The following is a 23739-nucleotide window of genomic DNA, read 5'->3' as shown; positions in this document are numbered from 1 at the left end:
GCGGGTGTGGATGGAGGTGGGGGTTGGGGTGATGGAGCCGCACACACGGGAAGGCCTGGGGGCGACAAGGCGAGAGGGGGCCTCCGGAGGGAGCTCGGCCCCTGGGCACCTGGACCTCAGACGTCTGGCTCCGTGATGCGTCTTTACAGGCATCCTGTGTTGTTAGGGCCGCCCAGTCCGTGGTCACGGGCTGCAGCCGCCCCAGGACCCTATGGTGAACTTGTATCGTGTGTGCCCCTTGGCTCCGAGGTGGGGAGAATGGCAGGACCCCCCCCCGCCCCCGCCGCCGGCCCCACCGGGCCTGTCACAAGGTTAAGTGAGTCCACAGGCATGACTGCCTGCAGTGGTGACTGGCACGTAAGAGCCGCCCGCTGGGTGTCGGCCTCCTCGACGTCCCCCCGTGGCCATCATGGCTCTGGCCCCATCTGCTCACTCAGAGGACACGTGAAGCTTCTGCACTGCCCCATTGTGGGCAGCAGGGCCAGCGAGCTGGGAGGCTCCAGTCGCCCACCTGCAGGGGCGGCACAGACGAGGCCTGTGAGGTGACCCCAAGGCCCTGGGGAGAGGCTGGCTCCTCCGTCGTGGGGTCCTCGGTTTCAGCGTCCATGGTGGGAGGTGAGCCTGGGTTCACCCAGCAGGCGAAGCCCTTCTCTCAAGGTGAAGAAGGAACCCCAAGTGGAGCTCGGCTTCTGGGGGGGCCCCTTCCCCTTGGACAGCCAGGAACCCCACCTCTCACTGGGGGGGGTCGAGGATGGCTCTGAGTGAGTGTGTTTGGCGCGCAGAGTGTTTTTTCTTAAAAATCATCCCCGCGTGACTTTGGTTCTGTTGCTTTTTGCAGAAACCTGCAGGGAGTCCTTGGGCTGTGCCCACTCTGAGGCTGGCAGTGGGACATGGGGCCCAGAGCCCAGCGCAGGCCCGCGTCAGCCCCACCCTGAGTCCCGAGTGCGGGCCACACACCTGCCCTTCCGTGGCCTGGCTCCTTCCCACCAGGACCCCTGGCATTGTGGAGAGGCCACGTGGGGCCCCAGCCTGGGGGCCCGCTTGAGAAGCCTGGCAGACCTGGGACCCCCCTGTCATAGGGCAGCTCGTCTCAAGGGAACGTGTGGTTCTTTGCATTTCGTTGCTATGGGGCACCCCAGTTATCTTGGGGTGCCTGGGGAGTCTCCTGATGTTCCCTGTGCCTTAGATGGGACGTGTTTGGGTTTTTTTAATTGGAGAGGAGAGCTGACTTAGTGTCGTGTTCGTTTCAGGTGTGTAGAAAAGCGAATCGCTTCTACACAGGCATATATCCACTCCTGTTCAGATTCTTTTCCCCTATAGACTATTACACACATCAAGTAGATTCTCCTGTGCGAGGCAGGAGGCCCTTGTTACTTAATACATAGTAGTGTGTATATGTTACCCCGGCCTCCTAATGTAGCCCCCCCTCCCCGGCATTTCCCCTTTGGGAGCCATCAGTTTGGTTGTGAAATCTTTTGAGTCTTACTGTTTTGTCAAGAAGTTCTTTTGCATCATTTTTTATTAGACTCCACATATTGGTGAGCTCTTATCATATTTGTCTTCCTTCATTTGGCATGATCATCTCCAGGTCCACCCATGTTGCTGCAAATGGCATTATTTCGTTCTTTTTCATGGCTGAGTAATATTCCATGGCATATGGGCGCCATGTCTCTATCTGTTAGATGTGATGTGTTAGTGCTGCATTGAGAGTGTTCGTAAATACGAAAGGGGATCCAGTGGAAAAATAGAGGGTTGTTGGGACCTGTCAGTCTCACCCACGACTAAGAGTGTGGGCTCTGGACAGCACAGCCTGCGTTTGAACCCAGGCTCCTACACCTGCCAGCTGTAAGATGCCAGGCTCTGACTTCCCACCCCCAGCTTTCTTGGGGAGTAATCAACAAATGTAACTGTGCATATACCTGTCACCCTGCACCCTGATGACTTGATGCACACGGACGCTGTGGAAGGGTGACCGAGATGGAGAGAATTCACGTGCCGTCACCTCACACAGTTAACTGTGTGTGTGTGTGTGTGTGTGTGTGTGTGTGTGTGTGTAGAACACTTGAGATCACTCAACAGCTGTCAGGTACACAACACCGTACCACTAAGTGCGGCCACAATGCTGTTCACTAGGTTTTCAAAACTTAATCTTACAACTGGCAGGACGAGGCCGCCCTGCCAGCCGCTGCCCAGTAAACTAGTTGCCCCCGAGGTGAAAAGGGTTTTCCGAGCCCCAAGTATCTGGCCACGCTGACCGCCAACCTCTCCCTCTTTCCTAGACGAAAATTCACGGCGTGGGGTTCGTGAAAATCCACGCGCCCTGGAACGTGCTGTGCAGAGAGGCTGAGTTTTTGAAACTGAAGATGCCGACAAAGAAGGTTGGTGGGGGGTCTCTAGGCCAGACGCTCTCTGTGTCCGGGTCTCGGGGACCCCCGGCAGGCAGACGTGGTCAGGAGAGTCTGTGCTGTTGTGAAAAGCGCGAGGGGCTTTGGCCACCCCTCCCCACCCCAGGAGGAGGGAGGGCTCCGGTGTCCTGAGGGCAGAAAGTGTAACCCAGCCTGGCAGAGATGGTCCGGGCAGAGGGGCCCAGGACCTTCTCAGAAACACAAACACAGGCTTCTGGGGCTTCATGCTTTCGATATCTTGGCTAATTCATCAGACTCGTTTTCATCACATTGCCTAGCTTGCTGGGGATTTTCTTCTTCGTCTCGGAAAACTCCAGGCTGGGAGCGTGTCCGAGGAGCTTAGCGAGGCGTCAGGGTTTACTTTTGTGGGTGGAGAGGAAAGCAGGAACGGCGAAGCTGTTCTTGGGAGCAAGTCAGCTCCCGGCCTCTCAAATCCACCGGAATCCTTCGGATTACCTCTTTTTAAACAAAAGTGAAGTTTGGGGAAGTGCTTTGGAATGTACTGTAATTGCCCTCTTGGCTGGGAGCTCCCGAAACCCTGAGCTTTCAGGGCCAGCTGGAAACCCGGGCGTGGGGGGGAGCATCCTGGCCCATCCCGCCCCCTGTTCCCAGGCTGGGCCATCTCCGAGGGGCGGGGTGGTGCCCTGACCAGCTCGGCATAGACCCCCGGGGCCGGGGCTCGGCACGTGACAGGCACACCCCTTCCGTCCCGTCTGCAGCTGTATCACATCAACGAGACGCGGGGCCTCCTGAAAAAGATCAACTCTGTGCTCCAGAAGATCACGGACCCCATCCAGCCCAAGGTGGCGGAGCACAGGCCCCAGACCACCAAGAGGCTCTCCTATCCCTTCTCCCGGGAGAAGCAGCACCTGTAAGTGGGACACCCTCCGCGCCCACCTGCCCCTGCCCCGTCCCGGGGGGCGGGGGAGGGCGGCTGTGTGGTGATGGGAGGAAGGCAGGGTGGGGACATAATCCTTTCCATCCCCGGAGCAGAGGGAGTTGCAGCCCCCAGGGCATGTTCGCAGGGGAGCTTGTGGTTCTTGAGCGCAGAGAGACCCCGGGGAAAATGTCCAAGGTCGCTGTAAACTGAGGAGTTAAGGGGACGAGTCTCGTCCTGCTGGGTGCCACTTGGGAAAGCCAGCGCGGGCTCCGGTGCGGGCGGGCGTGGCGTGGGATTGAAGCCCCAGGGCAGCAGTCTCAGCATCCTCCCAGCCCAGCTCTGTCCCTCTTGGGGACAGATTCCCAAGAGGGCTCTGGTCCCTGCCTCCTGGAGGCTGCCAAGCTCTGGGAGCCAGGAGCCCAAGCGCAGCCCCAGCTGGAGTCCCGAGGCCCCAGGGACTTGCAGCCGGCCGGGTTGCCTGGCAGGGCTGCGCGTGTTCTGGAAGCTTCCCTCCTCCCCTGCTCCCGAGGGGCAGCGGGCCTAGCCACCTGGGCCTGTGGCGGCTGCAAGGCCTCCGTGAGTCTCACTGGACAGGGCTGGGAGGAGGAAGCCTGGACTCTGGGAACCTGTGGGGCCTGGATGACGTGCTCTGGGGAAGGGGGGCTCCTGGACACCCCCGGTCCCAAGGGCCGCGAAGAGCTGTGCCTCGGCTGGGAACCGGGGCTTCTGCCCCGGCCAGCGTGTTAGTCACAGGGCAGGGGCCGAGTGTCCCTGGCTGTGCTTCCCGATCCTTCTAGGAGTAAGAAACAGGGAGAAGGAAGTGGCCCCGGCCCATCCCCTCCCACCAGCTGGCCCCCTCGCTCTGTCCAGGCCGACCCCCTCAGCACCCATGCCCTGCCAGGCCTGGCACACCCCAGCCCGGCCCGAGTCGCCGCCCCAGCTCTACCCTGAGGGTCTTGGGGGATGGGTGAAGCATTCCAGACGCACCCCCCTGCTCTCCGGAAGCCGTAGGGCATCTCTGTGTGGCCCAGGACCTCGAGACAGGGGCCATTTGGAAATTATAGGGAGACTGTTTTAAGTATTGGGAGGGTCTGATGGTGGGACCCCCGCCCCAGCCGGGCTGAAGCAGAGACTGGAGGGCGTCATCGGGGGCAGGGGGTCTGGCACACCCGCTGCTGGGGTCGCTTCCCACCCGTGTGGGTCTCCCAGCCTCCCCGAGGGGTGAGGGGGACGCCGTTCCAAATGCCAGGGTCCAGTCACGCCTGGCACGCGGCCCAAGCTTCGCCACTTTCACGATCGCCGCTAACAAGGGCCGGGCAGCCCAGGGCCTCGGAATTCAGGGAAGCCAAGTCCAGTGAGCTGTCTCTGTCTCTTCCCGATATTTCCACAGATTTGACCTGTCCGACAAGGATTCCTTTTTCGACAGCAAAACCCGGAGCACAATCGTAAGTGTGGCTCACGCGTGGGGTGGGGGGGCCCCGGGGCCCCGGGGACACGGGCGATAATTTCATTTCGGCTCAGCTCTAATTGTCTGCGCCTGAAATAATTAGGATGATAAAACCGCGGGCTGCGAGGGGCCCAGGGGATGGCCGGGTGGAGCAGGCGGGAAGAGGCAGAGGATCCCAGGCCTCTCGGGTTATTTGCACAGGGTCCTGCATCTCCCATGGTCCCAACACACCCCTCCAGCCCCCTTGCCACTTGGGCTTCATGGAAATTGTACGTTCCTATCTGGCTGGAGGTTTCCAAGCAGGCAGGCCCGGCAGGAGGGATGGAGCCATCTAGCAGGCAAAGGTGTGAGGGCTGGGGTCGATTTCCAGGCTTTGGCCAGGCGAGCAAACTGTGGTTTGAAATCTGAGCAGGCCACCCTGCCCTGCTCCAGGTATTGGTTAAATGTTTATTCATCGGCCGCCAGCTCGTCCGCCAGCCAAGCAGGGCCGTGCATGGCTTGGGACCCAACAATCTATCTAAACAAGAGGTAACCTCACAGCCAAGCTGCTGGTCCTCTTTCTTCCCCGCCCAGAAAGCCCAGCCTGGCCAGGAGAGGGGCCGGGCGGGGAAAAGGTGGCTGTTTAACCCTGAGCAGATAACTGCCCCTCACGGCCACACCCTGAGACTGGAGGGCAGCCAGGCCGGGGACAGTGGTGCAGGCCGCTTGGCGTGGGGGGCTCAGACCACTGCCTGGACAGGCACATCCAGGTCCCATCTGCCCTGCGTCCCTCCCAGCCTGGTGACTCCCAAACGGGACGAGGAAGCTTCCTGCTCAAAGGGCAGCCATGTGCCCCCACCGAGGGTAACCTGGACATAGCGCCGGGAGCACAGCCACCGCTGCGTTTTTTATGATTGACTGTGTTACTGATGAATTTTGCAATTACATCTGCTTATAAAAAACAATAAGTGGCGTTCCCGTCATGGCACAGTGGAAACGAAGCCGACTAGGAACGATGAGGTTGCAGGTTCCATCCCTGGCCTTGCTCAACGGGTTAAGGATCCGGCCTCACCATGAGCTGTGGTGTTTGTTGGTCACAGATACAGCTCAGATCTGGCATTGCTGTGGCTCTGGTGTAGGCAGGCACCTGTAGCTTCGATTAGACCCATAGCCTAGGGAACCTCCATATGCCGAGGGTGTGGCCCTAAAAAGCAAAAAGCAAGCAAACAAACAAACAAAAAAACCCTACAAGGAATTCATGTTTGCAAAAACATCCGCAGCCAGTGTAGCTTGGGGCTGACATATGTCTAGGGGAGGTAACTTGTCCCCTCAGATGCCGGCCACTTGGGAGAACCTGACAGTGACCTGAATAGTTTCACTTGTTGTCCCTTTGGGGTGGGGGAGAATTGGAAACTGAGGCATGTGTTGTGTCCCCATAGGTATGTGTGCCCAGGCTTTCACCTGATCTGGGGCTGCCAAGATGCTCCTGGAAGCACAGGGCAGGGTGCACATTGGTAAAGTCACCGTTGCTGTCAGGGAGGTGGCCTGGAGCTGGGAGGCATCTGTGAATGGAAGCTCTACGCCCCATCCCATGGTGAATCTGCTTTAGGAGTTCCCTGGTGGTTCAGTTAAGGACCTGGCATTGTCACTGCTGTAGCTCTGGTTGAATCCCTGGTCTGGGAACCTCCACATGCTGCTAGTGCAGCAAAAAAAAAAAAAATTTGGAAGTTCCCAGGCTAGGGGTCCAATCAGAGCTACAGCTGCCGGCCTGCACCACAGCCAAAGAAATGCAGGATCCAAGCCACGTCTGCAACCTACACCACAGCTCACAGCAATGCCGGATCCTTAACCCACTGAGCAAGGCCAGGGATTGAACCCTCATTCTCATGGATCCTAGTCAGGTTTGCTAACCACTGAGCCACAAAGGGAACTCGCCCCCAAATTTTTTTAATAAAAAAATTAAGTGAAATTGAGCTCATCCTTGACCCCAGGGCCAGTAAGTATTAGCTGAACAGTCCGTGACTCCAGTTACCTCTGGAGGGAAGCACCCTCTCCCAGAGACCCCGAAGGCCAGCTTGTAAACCAACTCCGCAGACAAACTCTTTGGGGATGCGAAACTTTGTCCTTGGTTAGTCAGGCTCCATGGTCTTGGAGCTGCAGGGTCATTCTAGACAGAAATGTGACAGCCCCTCCTAAGCCCCCTGCATCGGGGGAGCCCTGTGTCCACAGGTCAGAGTCAGAACTAGCAGGAAACCATGGGAAGGGCCTGAGGTGCTGGTCTTGAGACTCAGACTTTCAGCCTGTAGGCACTAGGGAGCCATAGATGGTTGTGGAGCAAGGTTTAAGATGTGGTCAGGAGGGGAGAGGAGTCAGGCCCATTTATAACACGGCAGGTGTGAGGGCATACAAGTCAGGAGAGCACCGCTGGAAGACAGACAGGATCGGTAGCTGCTCAGTGGCCTGTTTGTCACAGTGGCCATGCAGCCATTTACCTCTCCAGGGACAAGCACTTCTGGCAAAAGGAGCTGCCAAGGTGAAGACCCTGTGGGCTCAGGAGAGGGTTGGTGGGTAAGAGGGGCAGCCAGGAGGCCAGGATTCCGGGGAAGAGCTGGGCGCACGGAGCTGAGGAGAGGGGCTCCGAGGGCGCCAGGGCCCAGGGTGCTGGACGGCGGGAGCGTGCAGGGTCTAAGGGGTGGGGGGGTATTGGAGCTCTCTGACCCACATGTCTGTGGTGAGGCCGAGTCTTTCCATCCCATTTTGCAGATGGGGAAACTGAGGCATAGGACACAAGATAGTTTGCCCAAGACCACGTGGCTACAAGGACTGACCCAGGCAGGCAGACCCCCAAGCCAGGGCTCCCAAGACGGCAAAGTGGAGGGTTTTGTTAGTAAAGGGGGCACAGGTTTCTAGAACGTTCTTTTTTTTTTTTCCTTTTTTCTATTATTTTAATGATTTTCACTTGTTTCCATTATAGCCAGTTTAATACAGTATTCTGTCAATTTTCTCCTGTACAGCACAGTGACCCAGTCACACATACATGTATACATTCTTTTTCCTCACATTACCATGCTCCGTCGTAAGTGACTAGATATGGTTCCCAGTGCCGCACAGCAGGATCTAGAACATTCCAGAACCCGGGAATGGTCCTGTCGGCTGGGTCCTGGCGCCTCTGAGTTCCAACCCACGTCTCAGCCCAAAGGGGCAGAAACCCTGCACCACTGTGCCTGGGCCCCCCTACCCCCGGGCCCCTTGGAGGTGACCTCCTCGTCCCCAAGAGCATCAGTCCTGACACTGTCCTTGGGGGAGGGGGGGAGGCCAGCGCGGTGGTGGTCGCCACCTCCCTTCCCGGAGACCCCCACCCGCCACCTGGAGTAACCGTGGCCCCGCCTTGTCTCCACAACAGGTGTACGAGATTCTGAAGAGGACGACATGTACCAAAGCCAAGTACAGCATGGGTGAGGGCATCAGCATGGGTGAGGGCGTCAGCATGGGTGAGGGCGTCAGCACGGGTACGGGCGTCAGCACGGGTGAGGGCGTCAGCACGGGTGAGGGCATCAGCATGGGTGAGGGCATCAGCATGGGTACAGGCGTCAGCACGGGTACGGGCGTGCGTGGGGCCTGAGCGCAGCGCTCGTCCCTGCAGGATCTGCCTTCCATCTTCTCCGTGGGAGGCGGGCGGCCGGCTCGGGGCTTTTGAGAGCGTTTTGATTTAAGCCTGGGTGACAGCGTCAGGCAGGAGAACGGTTCCAGGACCGCGGGGCAGTTGTACGGCCCTTTGAAGCACCCAGGCCTCCTCCTCCTTGGCCGGAGGCATCCGTGGTGGCCTGTGGAGCCTCTTCCCGCAGAGGCTGGAACCTGCAGGGCCACCAAGGGGTTTTAGCCCCTGCCTGACCCTCACAGTCCAGGGGGAGGCGGTTAGGGTTCCAGCCAGGGCGACAGCCTCGTGCAGCAGCCAGGCACCCACACCGGCCAGAAGGCCCCCTCCCGCCAGCCCTCAGCCCTGCTGAGAGGGGCGCCCTTGGACACACACCCTTCCACCCTTGACCTGCGCCCTCACCCAGAACCTGTCTCGCACCCACCCCACGGGGCTCCTCATGGTTTACCAAACGCCTCAACCACAGGCGCAGGAGCTGCTCAGTGAGTGTGTAGAGGGGCCCCCACTGCTAAGGCAAAACATTTCGGGGCCAAGGACCACCATCCGCAGCCCTTCCCCGCTTCCTGTAGAGTCAGCTTGTGCCCTGTGGAGGGGCCGTGGTCACAGCACAGTCCTTCGTGCTCTGGAAGCATCTGAGCTCTCCAGGCTGGGGTCCAAGGTGTGAGCTGTGCCTGGGGAGGCTCTGTGCATCAGGAGAGCTGCCCACCTGCTGGCTTCCTGCGGGAGGAAAGCGAGGACCAGGGGGAGTCACCCACTCACAGCTGAGGCCTGGGGCAGGCTGGGAGGCAGGGCCGGGAAGCCACAGCCTCCAGGTTCGGGTGGGCTGCGTGTTCCCTGCCCATAGGCCCAGCGGTCAATCACAGGGACTCCCTTCTGGGCCTGAGGTCTCTAAGCCCATGTCCTGATCAGCAGGGTGGGCAGTGCATTTAGGAAAGCCATCCCCGTAGCCTGGCCTCTGGTGGAGCAAGAGCCCCCAGGATGGCCCGGGCCACCAGAGGCGGGGAGAAGCGTGGGTCCGGTCAGTCCCCGCCATGCATCCCTGTACGGCCCTTCCCATGGAGACAAACATGGATGCTGTGCAGGTTTGCAGAGTCCCGGGTCGGGGGCTTCTCAGCCAGAGCAGAACCGCTCTCCAGGTTGCCCTGGCGGTGGGCATCTCTGTGTGTTCCGGTGAGTTCCCTGGCAGGGCTGGTTCCTGGGACCCGTGATGGAGCGGATAGATGGAGGGGCCTTCTCTGCACCTCATTCATGTTGGCGCCTTGTCCAAAAGCCCTCCTGACCTCCAGATTCGTTGATGGGTCCTGTCCCCACCAGCCTCTGTCCCAGGCAGGTCCCTTCCCTGGAGAGTAGCATAGACTGCAGGAGAAGACAGATCTCAGAGAAGCAGGTAAACCAGAACCTACTCTCGCAGGTCTTCAAGGGGCTGCGGAGTAACGGAGGTTTAGAACCAGTGATCGCAGGTCTCTCTGCTGAGGTGCCATTTGAGGGATGAGCTTTGCAGCTGGAGAGAGCAACCTGTGCAAAGGCCCTGTGGCAACGCGGAGTTGAGAACATTCTAGGTTCCACGAGGAGCCAGTGAACATGAATCAGGCCCCTCGCTCATTTTTTACTGCAGCTGAACTTCCCACTCGTGTGGCTTTGGCCACATGCTCCCGCCTCGCTCTGGTGTGGATTTCTCAGGTGTCCTGACCGCTCCAGATCGCTCTCTGAGGAGACGGTCACTTTTAAAGTAGATTTCGGGAGGTGGCGTTCCCACAGTAGAGCATGTCTGTATTATCATCTCCTAGTCGAATCCGGGAAGGAAACCCCAGCATCGGGGCAGAGTAGTTGAGACTGGGCTGGTCGGGCCGCTAAAAATCTGACCCGCTTCCCACCTAGAAAGCCACTTGGGCCAGGCAGAGGGTTCTCTGACCAGCAAAGGGCTTCGTGGAAACTCCCAAGCCACGCTGGCCCCCGAGGATGTATGCGGATTGGATCAGATCTCCAGGAAGCCCCAGCCCTGTGCACGGCTGGGCTCCAGCCCTGTCCACGCCTCCGGGTGCTTGGAGGTGCAGGTGTGGTTCTTTTTCTCATGCTCCCGGTGAGGGGCTTCGGGCAGGAGACCAGGGTCCGGCCATCGTCCCGCCGGCCCGTGAGAGTGAGCGCGCCCCGTCCCCCCAAATGCAACTTTGATCCTTCCAGCCCTTTCTCACGTAACTAATAGCCGATGTATAAACAGGGCAAGGAGAGGGAAGAAAGAAGGACTCTGCCCTTTTAAATAAGAGGCGAAAGTGTGGTAAATACGGTAAGTGCCTCCGGCCCCGCGCGGGCCCCGCAGGCCTCCTCCCGGCTTTTCCAATCAACCTGAGATCTAAATCCAAATTGTATGTGTGTTCTCTGGCACCATCAATTTTCCCGCCCGTATTTTTCTCATGATTCAGCTTTTTCTAACCGCTTACAAGCCCCCTTCCTCATCTGCGGGCCTGCGCTCCAGCCGGCGGGGTAGCTGGTGACTTGGAGGTTCGGGTCCCTCCTTTTGCTCCCAGACGTGACTTCCTCTCGGGGTTTCCGCTGTGTCTTCCTAACTCTGCCGGTAGCGCATGTCTGTATTATCATCTCCTAGTCGAATCCGGGGAGGAAACGCCAGCATCGGGGCCGGGCTCTGTGCGCCCAGAGGTGGCTTGCTTTGAGAAAATTCCTGGTGACTGAGTCGGCCCTGGGACCGGTCTGACTGAACGCTGAGCCACCACAGGGGACGTGCCCCGGTTCGTAACCCCCTCTCTGCCTTTTTTTTTTCAAGGCATCACGAGCCTGCTGGCCAATGGCGTTTACTCGGCGGCCTACCCGCTGCACGACGTAAGTAACCCTGACACACACAGGCCATCCCCGCGTGTCATTTGATTCCCCAAATCCAAGGGCCACGCCCCCCCGGGGAGCTCTAATTATGCTGCGGTCTGGGCTTCCTGCTCTGGCTCTCCTATAAATGTCAACCATTCACAGTGCTTCCCTGTCCCCCCCGAGTGGGGACCTCAGTTCCAGACAGAGCCATCTTTGCGCACAGGTCCATTCCGCCAGGACAGGGCACTGCCGCAGCAATTCTGCCCCGGCCGTATCTTAGCTTCACGGCCAGGCTGGTCCACAAGACGTTTCGCTGGCTCCCCACCCCGCTCCGCCCGGGCTCTGGCAGGACGACCAGAGCTCTGTGTGTATCTGTTTCTGCAGAGCAAGTGGCCAGCCTCCTGAGCTGCATCTCCAAATCCCCCTGACAAATATAGCCCGCGGCCACGGCCTCGTCTTGGCTCGGGGAGAGGAGGCGAGAGAGGACTCTCTTCTTGTCCCCATGGAAACAGGGCCTAGGGTTCAGCAGGGCACTGGGGAGGGGCCACGGGGCCTGAGCAGTGTGGGAACCCTGGACAGAGGATCTCTGGAACTTTCCAAATGTGTGTTGCTGCAAAGACCAGGAGAGAGAGAGGGCGGGCCTGGGGGTCGGTGAGGGGACCCAGATTCTCGTCCTGGTCCCTCTGCGGCCTTGAGCAGAGGTGGCCCTCAGCCTCTCCCTGAGTCCCAGTGCCACCATCTGTGAGTTGAGATTAATGCCCAGCCCCTCCAGTGGCCAGGGCTGCAGTGGGTGTTGGAGGGAATACAGAAATGAAAGGGCTTGTCAGTAAGACACCAGATTGGACAAATGGAGGGACCGGCACAGCAAAGGGCCGTTGACTTGGGTGAAAAGCTGCTCAGCAGATCGCCACCCCACTGTAGGGATTTGAGGAGTCAATTGATCCCACTTTCCCACCTCTGTGCCTCCGTTCATGCTGTTCCATCTGCCTGCAATGCTCTTCCCACCTCTTCTACCTGGACAACCCCTCCCGAGAGCGGACAAGGCCTCCTTATGGAGGCTGCCTTCTCCCGTTCCTTCCTTCCTCTCTGGGCCTCCAGCTCCCATCCCACAAAGGCAACATGGTTTGGCTCTGACACTCGGCACCTGGTAGGGTCTCGGTAATGCAGGGTCGATTCGGGCTGGACTGGGCCACATTGCCTTGGTGACCAACTCGCTGCCGGATGAATGTTTCAAGGGCAGGGCTCAGACCTCACAGGTCCCGGCTGGCCCTCCTGGCTCCTCGGGAGAAAGGGCCTCATTCGTTCCCCAAGCTGTGCACTTATCTCTGCTTAGCTGTTCAGCCCCACAGGCGCCAGGAACACAGCCCTGCTTGGCCTTTGAGCTGGTACCCCTGCCAAGAGGTCGGGGACAAGAGCCGAGATGTTTCAGGGCCTCCCTGCCTGTGTGAGTCAGCCCTTTAGGTCTCAAAAAGGACAGGGGAGAAATCAACATTTCTGAGCACCTACTGCACGCAAAGAACGGTGATTAGCAGGAGCCTTATCTCATCTAATCCGGGGCAAACCCGGAGGCTCAGAGAGGCTCGAACGGGGGATGCTGTGCAGTGAGGTTGCACCTCTGGCAGGCGGTGGGCGCCTCCCATGGGCGTCCGGCTCTGTCCATCCGCCTCCTGCCCAAGATCACACAGTCCCTCTGGGGGAGCTGAGGCCGGAAGCCAGCCTTGATTGACAGCAGGCTAGCCCGCCCGCTGGAGGCCAACACGCCCCTCCTCTCCGGCTTCACTGCCACACTCATCTTAGGAATCGACTCATTCTCTTAGCAGCTTATACGGGTCAGTACCAGACCCCCTGGGGACCCGCGAAAGAAAGCCTCTCCAAGATCCACGTCTTAGAAGCTGCTTGGGCGGTGTCATCTTTGTACCTTACACAGCAGCAGGGAAGCCTGCCCTGTGGGGTCTGTTCCCACTTTGCAGATGGGGAAGCTGAGGCTGCCGCTGCTCAAGCCGCTTGCCCAGGGGCACACAGCACAGGATAGGGCCCAGATCCTCGGGTTCTGCTTCCAAGGTTCTCTCTAGAGCCACGATGGACCTCGCTCATCTCAAGAGAACACGCAATTTTATATCCATAGATCTTCCGCACGGCTGATGGACACCCACCCCGTTAAGTTCCAAAGCTGATGTCCACATACTCGGACTGAGCACCCACGCCCTAAATGGGGGTGCTGGCGCAGTGAGGCTGAACCGCCTCTCTCCTCTGAGCTGTCCCAGGCCGCGTCTCAGCCGGGGGCGTCCCACCCCACAGGGCCTGGCTTCCTGTGTCACTCACTCGTTCACCCATCCAGCAAGAGCATTTGTCAGGCCAGGCGCCGGGGTCCTTGCCAAGGGACAGCAACCTGTTAGGACCACGTGTGGAGGAAGAAGCCTCTGCTCCTGCAACGAGTGGTCGACTCCGGAGCAGGACTTGGCGTTTCTGCCGCTGCTGGGCGGCTCTTTGGCTTCCCTCCGGGTTGGCGTCCTCCCTCCCTCAAGGTCACAGGCTGACTGGCCTCTGGGGACATGAGGTGCTTCTGGAGTCACGTGGCCCGTGAAGACTCGGGGGGACTTGGTTCAACTGCTCCCGGAGCATCCCGTGCCAGGACCACGGGCATCAAGTTCCCCCGGCCTGGAGGGGCCAGCGGGGTTGGTGGAAGGAGCTGGCGAGTGGAACGGGCACCAGGCCGACCTCCCAGTGCCCTCAGAGCCTGATCTGCCCAGCAATCCTCAGGTCCGGTTGGCCAGGCTGGCCACACCGGGCCCTCCTGGAGCCTTTCTGTCACTGCTCCTCCTCAGTCACTGGTGTCACCTGCTGGAATACAAGGCTCACTTTTTTTTTTTTTTTTTTTTTGCTTTTTTAGGGCTGCACCCACAGCATATGGAGATTCCCAGGCTAGGGGGCTCATTAGAGCTGCAGCTGCTGGCCACAGCCGCAGCAACGCCGGATCCTTAACCCACTGGGCGGGGCCAGGGGTTGAACCTGCGTCCTCATGGATGCCAGTCAGATTCGTTCAGCACGGAGCAATGACCGGAACTCCCTCGCTTTTGATTTTTAGAGTCTCCTTCTCTTCCACTGGGTTTGGAGACCTGGCTCCAAGTCCCAGATCTGACCAGGAGGTCAGGTTGCCCCTCTGAGCCTCAGTGTTCCCGTCTGTAAAGGGGGGGCAGGGGGCTCACTGCTCTGTATGCACTGTGACCATCTAACTCGTCGCCCTTCCTGGGACGCTTGAGCGGGAAGGGGCACCACCCGAATGGGGCCCTGGGACCAGACACAGAGACAGTCCCAAACGTGGGACGCACGTTGCCCCATTGGTACAATCTCTCTGCCCCTGGAGCCCCCCTGCCCTGGCATGGCCAGTCCCCAGGGACCTCCCTCCCGGGTCGCCTTCCTGGAGGTCATCTGGTGTCGGGAGAGGCGCTTTGGTTTTCCCCTGGGGGTGAGGGCTGGCGGGGCAGCCCGAGGTCACGCGGGCACTGGTATCCGAGGGGCAGGGGGGCTCTGTCCTAGGGTTGGCTTAGCTGCATGGCGAGCGAGGCTGGAGTTGGCATCTGGACCGCTTATGGACCTGAGCCGCCCGGGAGCTCCCTGGACAGTAAGCCCTGCTCTTCTCTCTACAGGGAGACTACGAAGGGGAGCACGCGGAGCTCAACGACCGGAAGGTAGGCTGAGCAGCCGGCAGGGGGCCGGGGGGGGTGGGCTTGGGCCAGCGGGGGGTCACAGGGGCACGGTGCGGGGGGCGGGGGGCGCATCTGAGGGGAGGGCTGTGAACTCAACTGGTTGCATGGTTTTCCTCCCTCTGATTCTCCCGAGCATCCCTGGCAGGTGGTCTGAGCGTGAGAAGGGGGGACCCAGGCAGCCCTTTCCGCCCAGTCCTCTTCCCCCGACCTGGCCGGCTTACACCTGCACGTCAGGGTGTCCGACAGGCCCTCCAGGGCGCTTTGCTGACATTTGGCCCAACCCCCCCACCCCCGGCTCCTGGAGAAATGAGTTTGGGAGGTGCCAGGCCAGCCGTCTGTAGCGTCATGGCCTCCAGCAGCGCTCGGGGACTCGGGGACGGTGTTCCACCAGTGTTTCTCAAACTTACCTGACCCGGAACCCTTTCTAGTGGAAAAGTTAGGGGTTGGTGTTCTGTGGGACACACTTTGGGAAACGCCGAGGGGTCTTCTGTTCCTTGCTGGCTCTGCCGGATTCCACCCTCCCGGGCCCTGGGGAAGCCCTGCTCCTGCACCTCCCCGCCCCGCCCCCCCACCACAGCCACTTCTCCTCCGTCCCTCGCCCACCCCCGGGTACCAGGCTCCCTCCCAGCTTCCCAAACAAGCACAGACCCGCCTCACTTCAGGGAGCAGCCTCCCTGGGCCCTGCGTTCATTGCAGCCCCCCCAGCATGGGCCCCTCCGAGGGGGTGGATGGGGACGCCTCCATGAGAACCCGACAGTGGAGGCCTCGTCCCAGGTCGCACGCAGGGGCCGGCGGCGCCTCTGTGGGCGGAAGGCCCTCCGACCCCACCCCCGCCAGCCCCCCGCCTGTTTCTAAACCTCTGCTGCTTGATACAACTCGCCCGCCCGCCCGGGAAGCCAGCTGAAGATGCTATCTGATTTAGCACAAAAATTACATATTTGGTTATTTTTAGTGGGACATCTGGCCTTCGTCTGAGACCCCGTGACTTGCAGAAACTCCCCATCCCGTCCGCCGGCCGGCCCGGCCCCTGCCTCCCTCCGCGTCCCCCTCTGCCGTTCCCTGAGGCCCCCCTGCACCCAAAGGTGCTTCCCCCGGGGGCGCGGGTGACCGCTTTCTGGCTGTCCCGCCCCCGGGTCACAGGCCCCCCATCCTCAGCTCCTGGTCTCCTGCCCACACCGCAGCCTCGCCGGCCGCCTTTCTCGTTCGGAGGCGGCCCAGCTGATGGGCACGTCCGTGCTAAGACCCTCTCCTTCGGTTACTGCTCAGGAGCTGTTTCCTGGGCACGACCATGTGCCAGGCCCAGCCAGGCAGCTCCAGCTTCATCCAGACTGGCTGCTCTCCCACCCTCCACGCCCCTCTCCTCACTAACTTTATGTCCCAACAATGAATGAACACAGGGCCTGGCCAGGGGGCGTAGGCAGGGAGTATCGGATGGTGGGTGGGCAGACAGACGGATGGGTGGTGGGTGGGGTGGATGGACAGACGGATGGAGGATGGGCAGGGGTGGAGGGATGGAAGGAAGGCACGTAGGGAGCGAGGAAAGAAAATGCCCCAGAGAGGGCTTGGTCCTAGCTCAGAGCCTTGGAATTCTTTCTCCCACGGTCGTTCCATCTTAAGCGGTCTGGTTCTGAGTGTTGGCTTTTGCAGTGACTGAGCATCCTCTCAGTGGCAGGAGCCCCAAGTGCCTGAGGACAGAAAGGGGAGGCCGCCAAGCCAAGGCCATTTTCCTGCACTGAGCTGGCGGATCCGGGGCCCAAGTAGGAACGTTTAAGCAGAGGCAGGCCTGGGCGGAGGCTGAGCGCGCCCGTCGCTCTTGCCTTGCGGCCCAAGTGCTCCTTCCTCGGGGATCGGGGGCTGGGAGGGTCACTCCGGGTGTGGACGTAGGTGGCCTCAACCCTGTGCTGACCGAGAGGACGTGGCCCGGACCTTTGGTTCCCGCCCTCCCTCCATTCATTCATTCATTCATTCATTCAACAATTACTTTTTGGAAACCTGTTACCTGCCCCGAGAAGCTGGGGCCGACACGGACCAGACAGACCTGGTTCTCCTGGTGTCTCCATCCCAGGGGGAGACGGCGCGGGGCGGGGGGGGGGAGTTCACACACGGTCATTAAGAACGAGGGCAGTGCCGACACGTGTGCCCAGCGTGTGGGCCCAGGGGCAGGTCTGTGCAGGAGATGCCGGTGGATGGAGCCGGGATCCCTCTGAGGTTGGTGCCAGAAGGCTCCCAGGGCCCCTGACACCGCCCACCTGCTCCCAGGCTGGGGGCCCCCCCCCCGAGTTCTGCCAGCCCCAGCAAGGAAATCTGAAGTTTGATTTCCTTATGCTGACAGCTGCAGGGCGGTTGACGTTCTCTGCTTGGCAGGAAGAAACCTCTGCCAAGGGAATGTGGCTTATGTAGAAAGCCGGGGTGTGCCCCCTTGGTCACATCTGTCAATGGATGGTGGCCAGCCGTCTGTGGCCAGTTCCACGGGGCAGGCCCGGGGACGGGGTGACCTGCATGACGAGGCCAAGCCTTCAGGAGGGTCTCTCTGTGTCTAAACTCCCCCCCTGTCTGCGGTCTCCCTCGCTTTCCCTCCCGGGGGTCTACCCCCCGCCCCAGCCCGTCTATGGTATAAATCAGCAGCTCCGTTTCAGCCGAGGGGAGGGAGCTGCCCGGGTCGGTGGTGGATGCTTTGCTTTTCCAGAGGTGCTGCGTCATCTCCCCAGAGTTTGCCGGCTCAGACCTCTCCCTGTAGAGAGTAAAACCCTAGGCTCTTTCTCCTTTTTGCACAATCAGAGAGATGACACGGAACAAGCCCCCAGCACCCCTCCTTCACAGGGTGAAGCCTGAGCCCATCCGAGTCCACTCGTGACACGGAGGAAAGACAGACCCCTTCACGGTCAAGGAGGTCGTGGGCTCAGCGGTGCAGGGGGTCTGCCCCGGTCCCCGGGGGCGCTCGGAGGGGGCGGGCCTGACTCAGATCACCCTCCGGGACTCGGCGGGGAGGGTCTACCCAGGACACAAGCCCCAGACCCAGCCCAGCAGCAGGCTTTAATTCCTGGACCATTTCTCCTCCGAGATGTGGGGAGAGCCCGTGCATCCCAGCTCTTACCCTGACGCCGCCGAGGCTCCCCCACCAGCAGCCAGACTTGCCATTAAGTCTTTTAGAGGTTGGAGTCCTGCTGAAACTGCCCTGTTTGTACCACTTACAGAAAGACTTCAAATCTAAAGAAAGCTGCTCTTACAGAGATCAGAGCTGGCAAAACCCAGGATTTTGACAGCAAGGTTTGCTTATAATTTATTAAGAATGCACTTAGCTTTTCTCCGTTCTTTTCATCCCTGCTTTGGGGAGGCGTATGTGCTGACTTTTGATGAAACGCAGCACTTGTGTTCTCCTGAGAATCATTCTCAGGGCTGCAAGAGGAGAGAGGAAAGGGAGGAGTTTGCTGGAGGGTCACTTCTAGGGACCCCGACTCCCTGTTCTGTGGAAGCTGGACTCCTCCTGGTGAACCCCTACATGTTTTCTTCTTTCCTTTCCTTTTTTTTTTTTTTTTTTTTAGGGCGGCACCTGTGGCATATGTAGGTTCCCAGGCCAGGGGGTGGAATCGGAGCTGCAGCTGCTGGCCTACACCACAGCCATAGCCACACAGGAGCCGAGCCACGTCTGTGACCTACACCACAGCTCACAGCAACGCCGGATCCTTAGCCCACTGAGCAAGGCCAGGAATCGAACCAGCATCCCCATGGATGCTAGTCAGGTTCATCACCCACTGAGCCACAGTGGGGACTCCCCATTCTTTTTCTTTCTGCAGCCACACCTGGGGCAGATGGAAGTTCTCGGGCTAGGGGTCGAATCAGAGCTGCAGCTTCGGCCTGTGTCACGGCTTGTGGTGATGCCGGATCCTTAACCCACTGAGCAAGGCCAGGGATTGAACCTGCATCCTCTCGGACACTATGTCAAGTCCTTAATCACTGAGCCACAGTGGGAACTCCCTCTCACACATTTTTAATTTTCGGAGACTCTGTTGACAATGTCTTTATGCCTAGAAAACCATCCCCTCAGCCCTGGGCCTTCCGAGTCAGAGGAGGAGAAGGCCTTAGCTCGGGCCGCCAGAGCAGAGTACCAGCCAGGGCGGCTTACACAGGAGATATTTAGTCCTCACGGTTCTGGAGGCTGGAAGTGCAGGTCAAGAGGCCAGCAGGGCTGGGTCCTGGTGAAGCCTCCCTTCCCAGCTTGCAGGCGGCCGTCTTCTCGCCCGTCCTCCCATAGCTGCTCCTCGTGTGCGCCCTGGAAAAAGCAAAGCCCTGATGTCTCTCTAACCTCCTTATAAGGAGGTCGGTTCTGTCGGGTCCAAACCCACACTCACGACCTCCTTCAACCTTAATTGCTTCCACAAACCCTCAGTCTTGGGGCTTCCCGCCGTGGAGCAGTGGGTTAGAGAGCCGGCGTGTCTCTGTGGAGGCCCGGGTTCAGTCATGGCCCCGTGCAGGGGGTTAAGGATCCAGCATTGCCGCATCAACAGCTCAGACTCTCTCCCTGGCCCGGGAACGTCCATGTGCTGTGGGTGTGGCCAAAAAAAGAAAAAAAGGATTCCAGATACCGTCACATTAGGGCTAAGGCTTCAATCTGTGGATTAAAGGGGGGGGGTGGCCCACAAACATTCAGTCCACAGTGTAGAACATGTGGGGTAATAATGCTACAAAATACTCTTTGGGGCCACAGTGGAATCTGAGTATGGCAGACCCTGCACGGCCTTTAATTTTAATATTAAGAAAAGGAAAAAGGGGAGCCTCTGTCGTGGCTCAGTGGAAGCGAATCTGACAAGCATCCATGAGGATGCAGGTTCAATCCCTGGCCTCAGTCAGTGGGTTAAGGATCCCGCGTGGCCATGAGCTATAGTGTAGGTCACAGACGTGGCTCAGATCTGATGTAGCTGTGGTGTAGGCGGGCAGCTGTAGCTCCGATTCAGCCCCTAGCCTGGGAACCTCCACATGCCACGGGTGCGACTCTAAAAAGCAAAAAAAAAAAAAAAGAAAGAAAAGGGAAAAGGATGCAAGCCAAGCTTCCGTGTACGAGAGACCTAGGGCCCATTCTGAGTTCTCGCGGGTGTCCCTCTGCGGGCCTCCTGGGCGTTCCTTGGCTAATGGGGTGCAGAGACAGGTGGCTGAGGCACTGGGGTTCCAGCTCGGTCCCAGCCGCCCGCCACCAGTGTGACCCTAGGCTTTGAGTCAAGGTCGGTAAAGGATCGCACAGGTGCATGAGACTCCTTTATTCACACCAGCACCCTCGCCCGGCCTCTTCCTGAGGACACCCTCCGTGGACACCCTCCGTGTTCATACAAGGCTTCCAGCCCATCGGGCTCGCCACCATCCTGCCCAAAGCCTGGGGGATGATGGCGTGTGTGTAGATTGCGTTTCTTTCACTCAGCCGCGCTCATCAGACAGCCCATCTCAGCAGATAAGACGGCAGGCTCTCTGTGCATCCCGTGAGAATTTTTTTTTTAATTGTACCACTAGTATTTCTCCACTCCAAAGCCTGTGGGGTCTTTTATAAAGAAAATGGGGTGTCTGAAAGCTCTGGGCCATTTTAGATCAATTCCAGATCAGATCATGAAGAGTGGGGACTCCATGGTGATGCCGGAAGCTTCTTTCCCATCTCCCCACCCTGACCTAAAACAAAGATCTGTTCTTGCTTGGGCTCCCCGCCCCCCCGCACCTCCTGCGGGTTCTGTGTTGGCCCGTGTCTGCCTCCCCGACCAGAACAGGAGCTCCAGGGCTCAGGGCTGTGTCTGCCGTGCTCATCTCAGAGCCCAGTGCCTAGCACAGTACCTGGCACGCCGCTACTTGCTATACGTGTTTGTTGAATGAATGAATGATGGTAGTTGTAAGCTGAGTAGCTCGGTTCAGCGGGGGCCTGGCAGCTCTGTGTTCCAGGGAGGGGAGCGGGAGGGTTCTGTTTTCCCAGCCCCCCACCTCTTCCTCTCCCCCAGCTCCTGTATGAAGAGTGGGCGAGTTACGGGGTCTTCTACAAGTACCAGCCCATCGACCTGGTCAGGTAAGAGGGGATGCCGGGAGCAGGCACGATAAAAGAATTACCACCTGGGCAACGTGTTCCGGGGAGTGGGGGGGGACCTCCATCCTGCGGCAGGAAGGGGCAGGCAGGGCAGACAGCATGTGTGCCGTGAGGCTGTGGAGACCGGAGCTCAGCCCATCGGGGGCGGCCAGGATGCTCCACATACAGAGAGACTGGTTCTCTTGGTGCCTCGGGGCCGCAGTCATTCCCGTTCTTAGGCTGAACAGGACGGGGAGCAGAGGGCACCCCAAACCTGACAGCCTGCCTCGGAGCCCCCCACCGCCACCCGCCGCGCCTCTGCTTCTTGGTGGAGAGAAGCGGGGCAGGGGGTGCCCGGTGTGTGGTGTCCCTGGCTGGGGAGGGGACGCGGCGGGATTTTGCCCTCCGGGTGTGGGACGAGCGTGACCGTGTCTCCGGCTTTGCCCTGCGGTGTAGGAAGTATTTCGGGGAGAAGATCGGCCTCTACTTCGCCTGGCTGGGCGTCTACACGCAGATGCTCATCCCCGCCTCCGTGGTGGGAATCATCGTTTTCCTGTACGGATGGGCCACCGTGGACGGCAACATCCCCAGGTAGGCGGGCAGCCCCTGGCCCCGATCGCACCCCCGTCTCGCGGAGGAGCCACGGTCCTCTGACGCGGGAACGGAAGCCCCCGGGGCTCAGGCCCCGAGCCCCTGCACCCGCCCAGCCCCCCAGGCAGTCACAGGCCAGGCCAGGCGCTGTCAGGACCAGGGCCGCCCAGTCCAAAGGGTTCCATCGCCGTCTGAGAGCGTGGGCAGCCTTTTCAGGCACAGACACCCTAGGAGATGTTTTATTGTCGAGAGGAAGACGTAAAATAAACATCCGACTCCTTTACATCCTTGGAAGCTTTTGTCCCCCCTCGAGTTCTAACTCATGATGTGACAAGAAAATTCGCTGCTTCCCTGTGGGGTCAGGAAATGAGACAGATGCCCATCAGAGGCCGAGGGGCAGGGCCCTCGGGCAAAGCATCATATATCAGGGACAGCCGGGCCTCATCCAGGCTGTGGTCTCACAGCCTGGCACCCAGAGCGTGAGTCAGGCGGTGAGAGCTTAAGGAGGCCCACATGCCGTCTTTTCTAGCTGATTCCCAGACTTCCCAGTAGCCACCCAGACCTCGGCCCCACCCCCCATCAGGGACCCCATGCCAGCGACACTGGTTAGACAGGCGGGTGCCGCTGGCCCTGCTTCGGGGAGCTGGCCGTCTGTCAGGAACGGTCCTGGGTCGTTAGGGCAGGTCACAGCTCTCGGCGCTCAGCCTCGAGTCCCTGAAGCAGAGCTGTGGTTTAGAAACGTCATCTGTGCTTCTGGTGAGGAAAGAGCCAGTGACAGCGTCTCACCTGGAGGAGTAACTGCCTCAGCGGCACAGAGAGGCCACATCCGGTACATTTTTGTGCAAGTAGTGTTTTAATACATGAATAACACCTCAAATATTCCACCCACCCGGAAACAGGACGTTAAAGGAATCTGGCTCTGGTCCCCTCCAGGGTTATTTTGGGCACAGGCAGGAGAAAGCTTGTCCCTTTGTTAATGACATGAGTTCACTGTGCTTGGGTTTGAGGAAGGCAGAGATCAAAGCAGCCCCCATCTGGAGGGAGCTTCCCTTCAAAGCCACGGGGACATGGCACGGGGAGTCCCCCACCCCCAGAGCCCTCAGGCCCCGGGAGGCCGCCTGGGGGCCTCTCCGTCTGTGTTCCTCCCGGTCCTGGGCCAGAGCTGTCACCCAGCCGGGGATGCAGAAGCACTTCCTGGGGATGCTGGAGGCCCGTCCGACCTCGACCTCTGCCCGCCAGTGCCTTGGACAAAGCGGGGGCTTGTATTCCCCTTGCAGACTGGCCCATCTGGGTCCATAGCACGACCAGGGCCCCCTGCCCCCGCATAAGGCTGCCCTGCCGTCCCCGCCCTGCTCTTTGGCTCCAGAGAGCAGGCCTGCCTGTTACTTGTCTTTATTTTGGCTGAAGGTGGGGAAGGGAGAGGCTGAGGGTTTAAACCAGCAGAAACAGGCCTTGGATCTGGCCCCCACCCTCGTGGCCCCAGGCCACATACAGACGATGATGAATGATGAAGCAGGGGGCTTTCCATCGTTGGGTCCCCAAGAGGAGCCAGGTGGTGCAGGGGAGGTCCCACCCCTAGGCCCAACGGAGCTCAGGGGACGGAGCCTCAGGGCAGCTCCCACACCTCCTTTTAAAACTACCGCAGCCGCAGTTCTGTCATCCCACGATGACAACAGCGCACAGGAGGGCGGCTTGGGCATCCCAGCGCTCCTTCCCCGGCTTCACGTGCACTGCCCTGCTGGACCCTCCCGACAGCCCCGTGACGTGGGTCCCCTTTCTTCTCAGCACCCCCATTCTATGGATGGGGACACTGAGGCCACCTACCCAAGGCCACGTAGATCCCAAGTGGTAAGGCAGAGATTCAAATCCAGAGCTGCCGGCTCGCAGGTCCGCACTGCCCCCCCACACACACCCGCCCTCGCCCAGGCGCACAGAAGGACATTGGCGAGCACCCTTGAGAGGGGAGAATGGAGCTGAGGGCCGCTGCGCTGGCGGAGGAGGCCCCTTCGAGCTTTTCAGAGGTATCTCAACCACCGACAGCTATGGCCCAGCCATGATTTTGTGCAAACTTTATGCTCATGTGCACCCAGAAATGCAAAGCAAAAAGCCGCAACAGCCACTCGCTTCAGCTCCCTGCTGGATAGCCATCTAACCCCTGGGAATTAGACTCTGGCCCGTTGTCTAATTATAGCTCCTTGCCCTGTCGAAGTTAGCCGGGAGGGGA

At 59.7% G+C, this 23739-nt stretch overlaps 1 protein-coding gene across 13 annotated transcripts in view; it reads left to right on the top strand.

Annotated features, from left to right (window-relative positions):
- The window catches only part of ANO1 (anoctamin 1), a 171141-nt gene that overhangs the window by 104675 nt on the left and 42727 nt on the right, over positions 1-23739 (top strand). For 9 of the 13 annotated variants that reach the window (XM_021082675.1, XM_021082673.1, XM_021082672.1 and 6 more), the window contains exons 4-12: positions 2280-2378; positions 3125-3276; positions 4676-4730; positions 8115-8166; positions 10585-10650; positions 11146-11201; positions 14831-14872; positions 20863-20927; positions 21381-21515. In XM_021082675.1, coding sequence (XP_020938334.1) covers positions 2280-2378; positions 3125-3276; positions 4676-4730; positions 8115-8166; positions 10585-10650; positions 11146-11201; positions 14831-14872; positions 20863-20927; positions 21381-21515 — 722 coding nt within the window. The remainder of the gene's footprint in view (positions 1-2279; positions 2379-3124; positions 3277-4675; positions 4731-8114; positions 8167-10584; positions 10651-11145; positions 11202-14830; positions 14873-20862; positions 20928-21380; positions 21516-23739) is intronic. The other 4 variants (XM_021082678.1, XM_021082676.1, XM_021082683.1 and 1 more) reach the window with 1 other exon arrangement.

The sequence above is a fragment of the Sus scrofa genome, chromosome 2 (assembly GCF_000003025.6).
Source record: "Sus scrofa isolate TJ Tabasco breed Duroc chromosome 2, Sscrofa11.1, whole genome shotgun sequence".
Taxonomy (NCBI): Eukaryota; Metazoa; Chordata; class Mammalia; order Artiodactyla; family Suidae; genus Sus; species Sus scrofa.
This window is presented reverse-complemented; position numbering and strand designations above follow the sequence as displayed.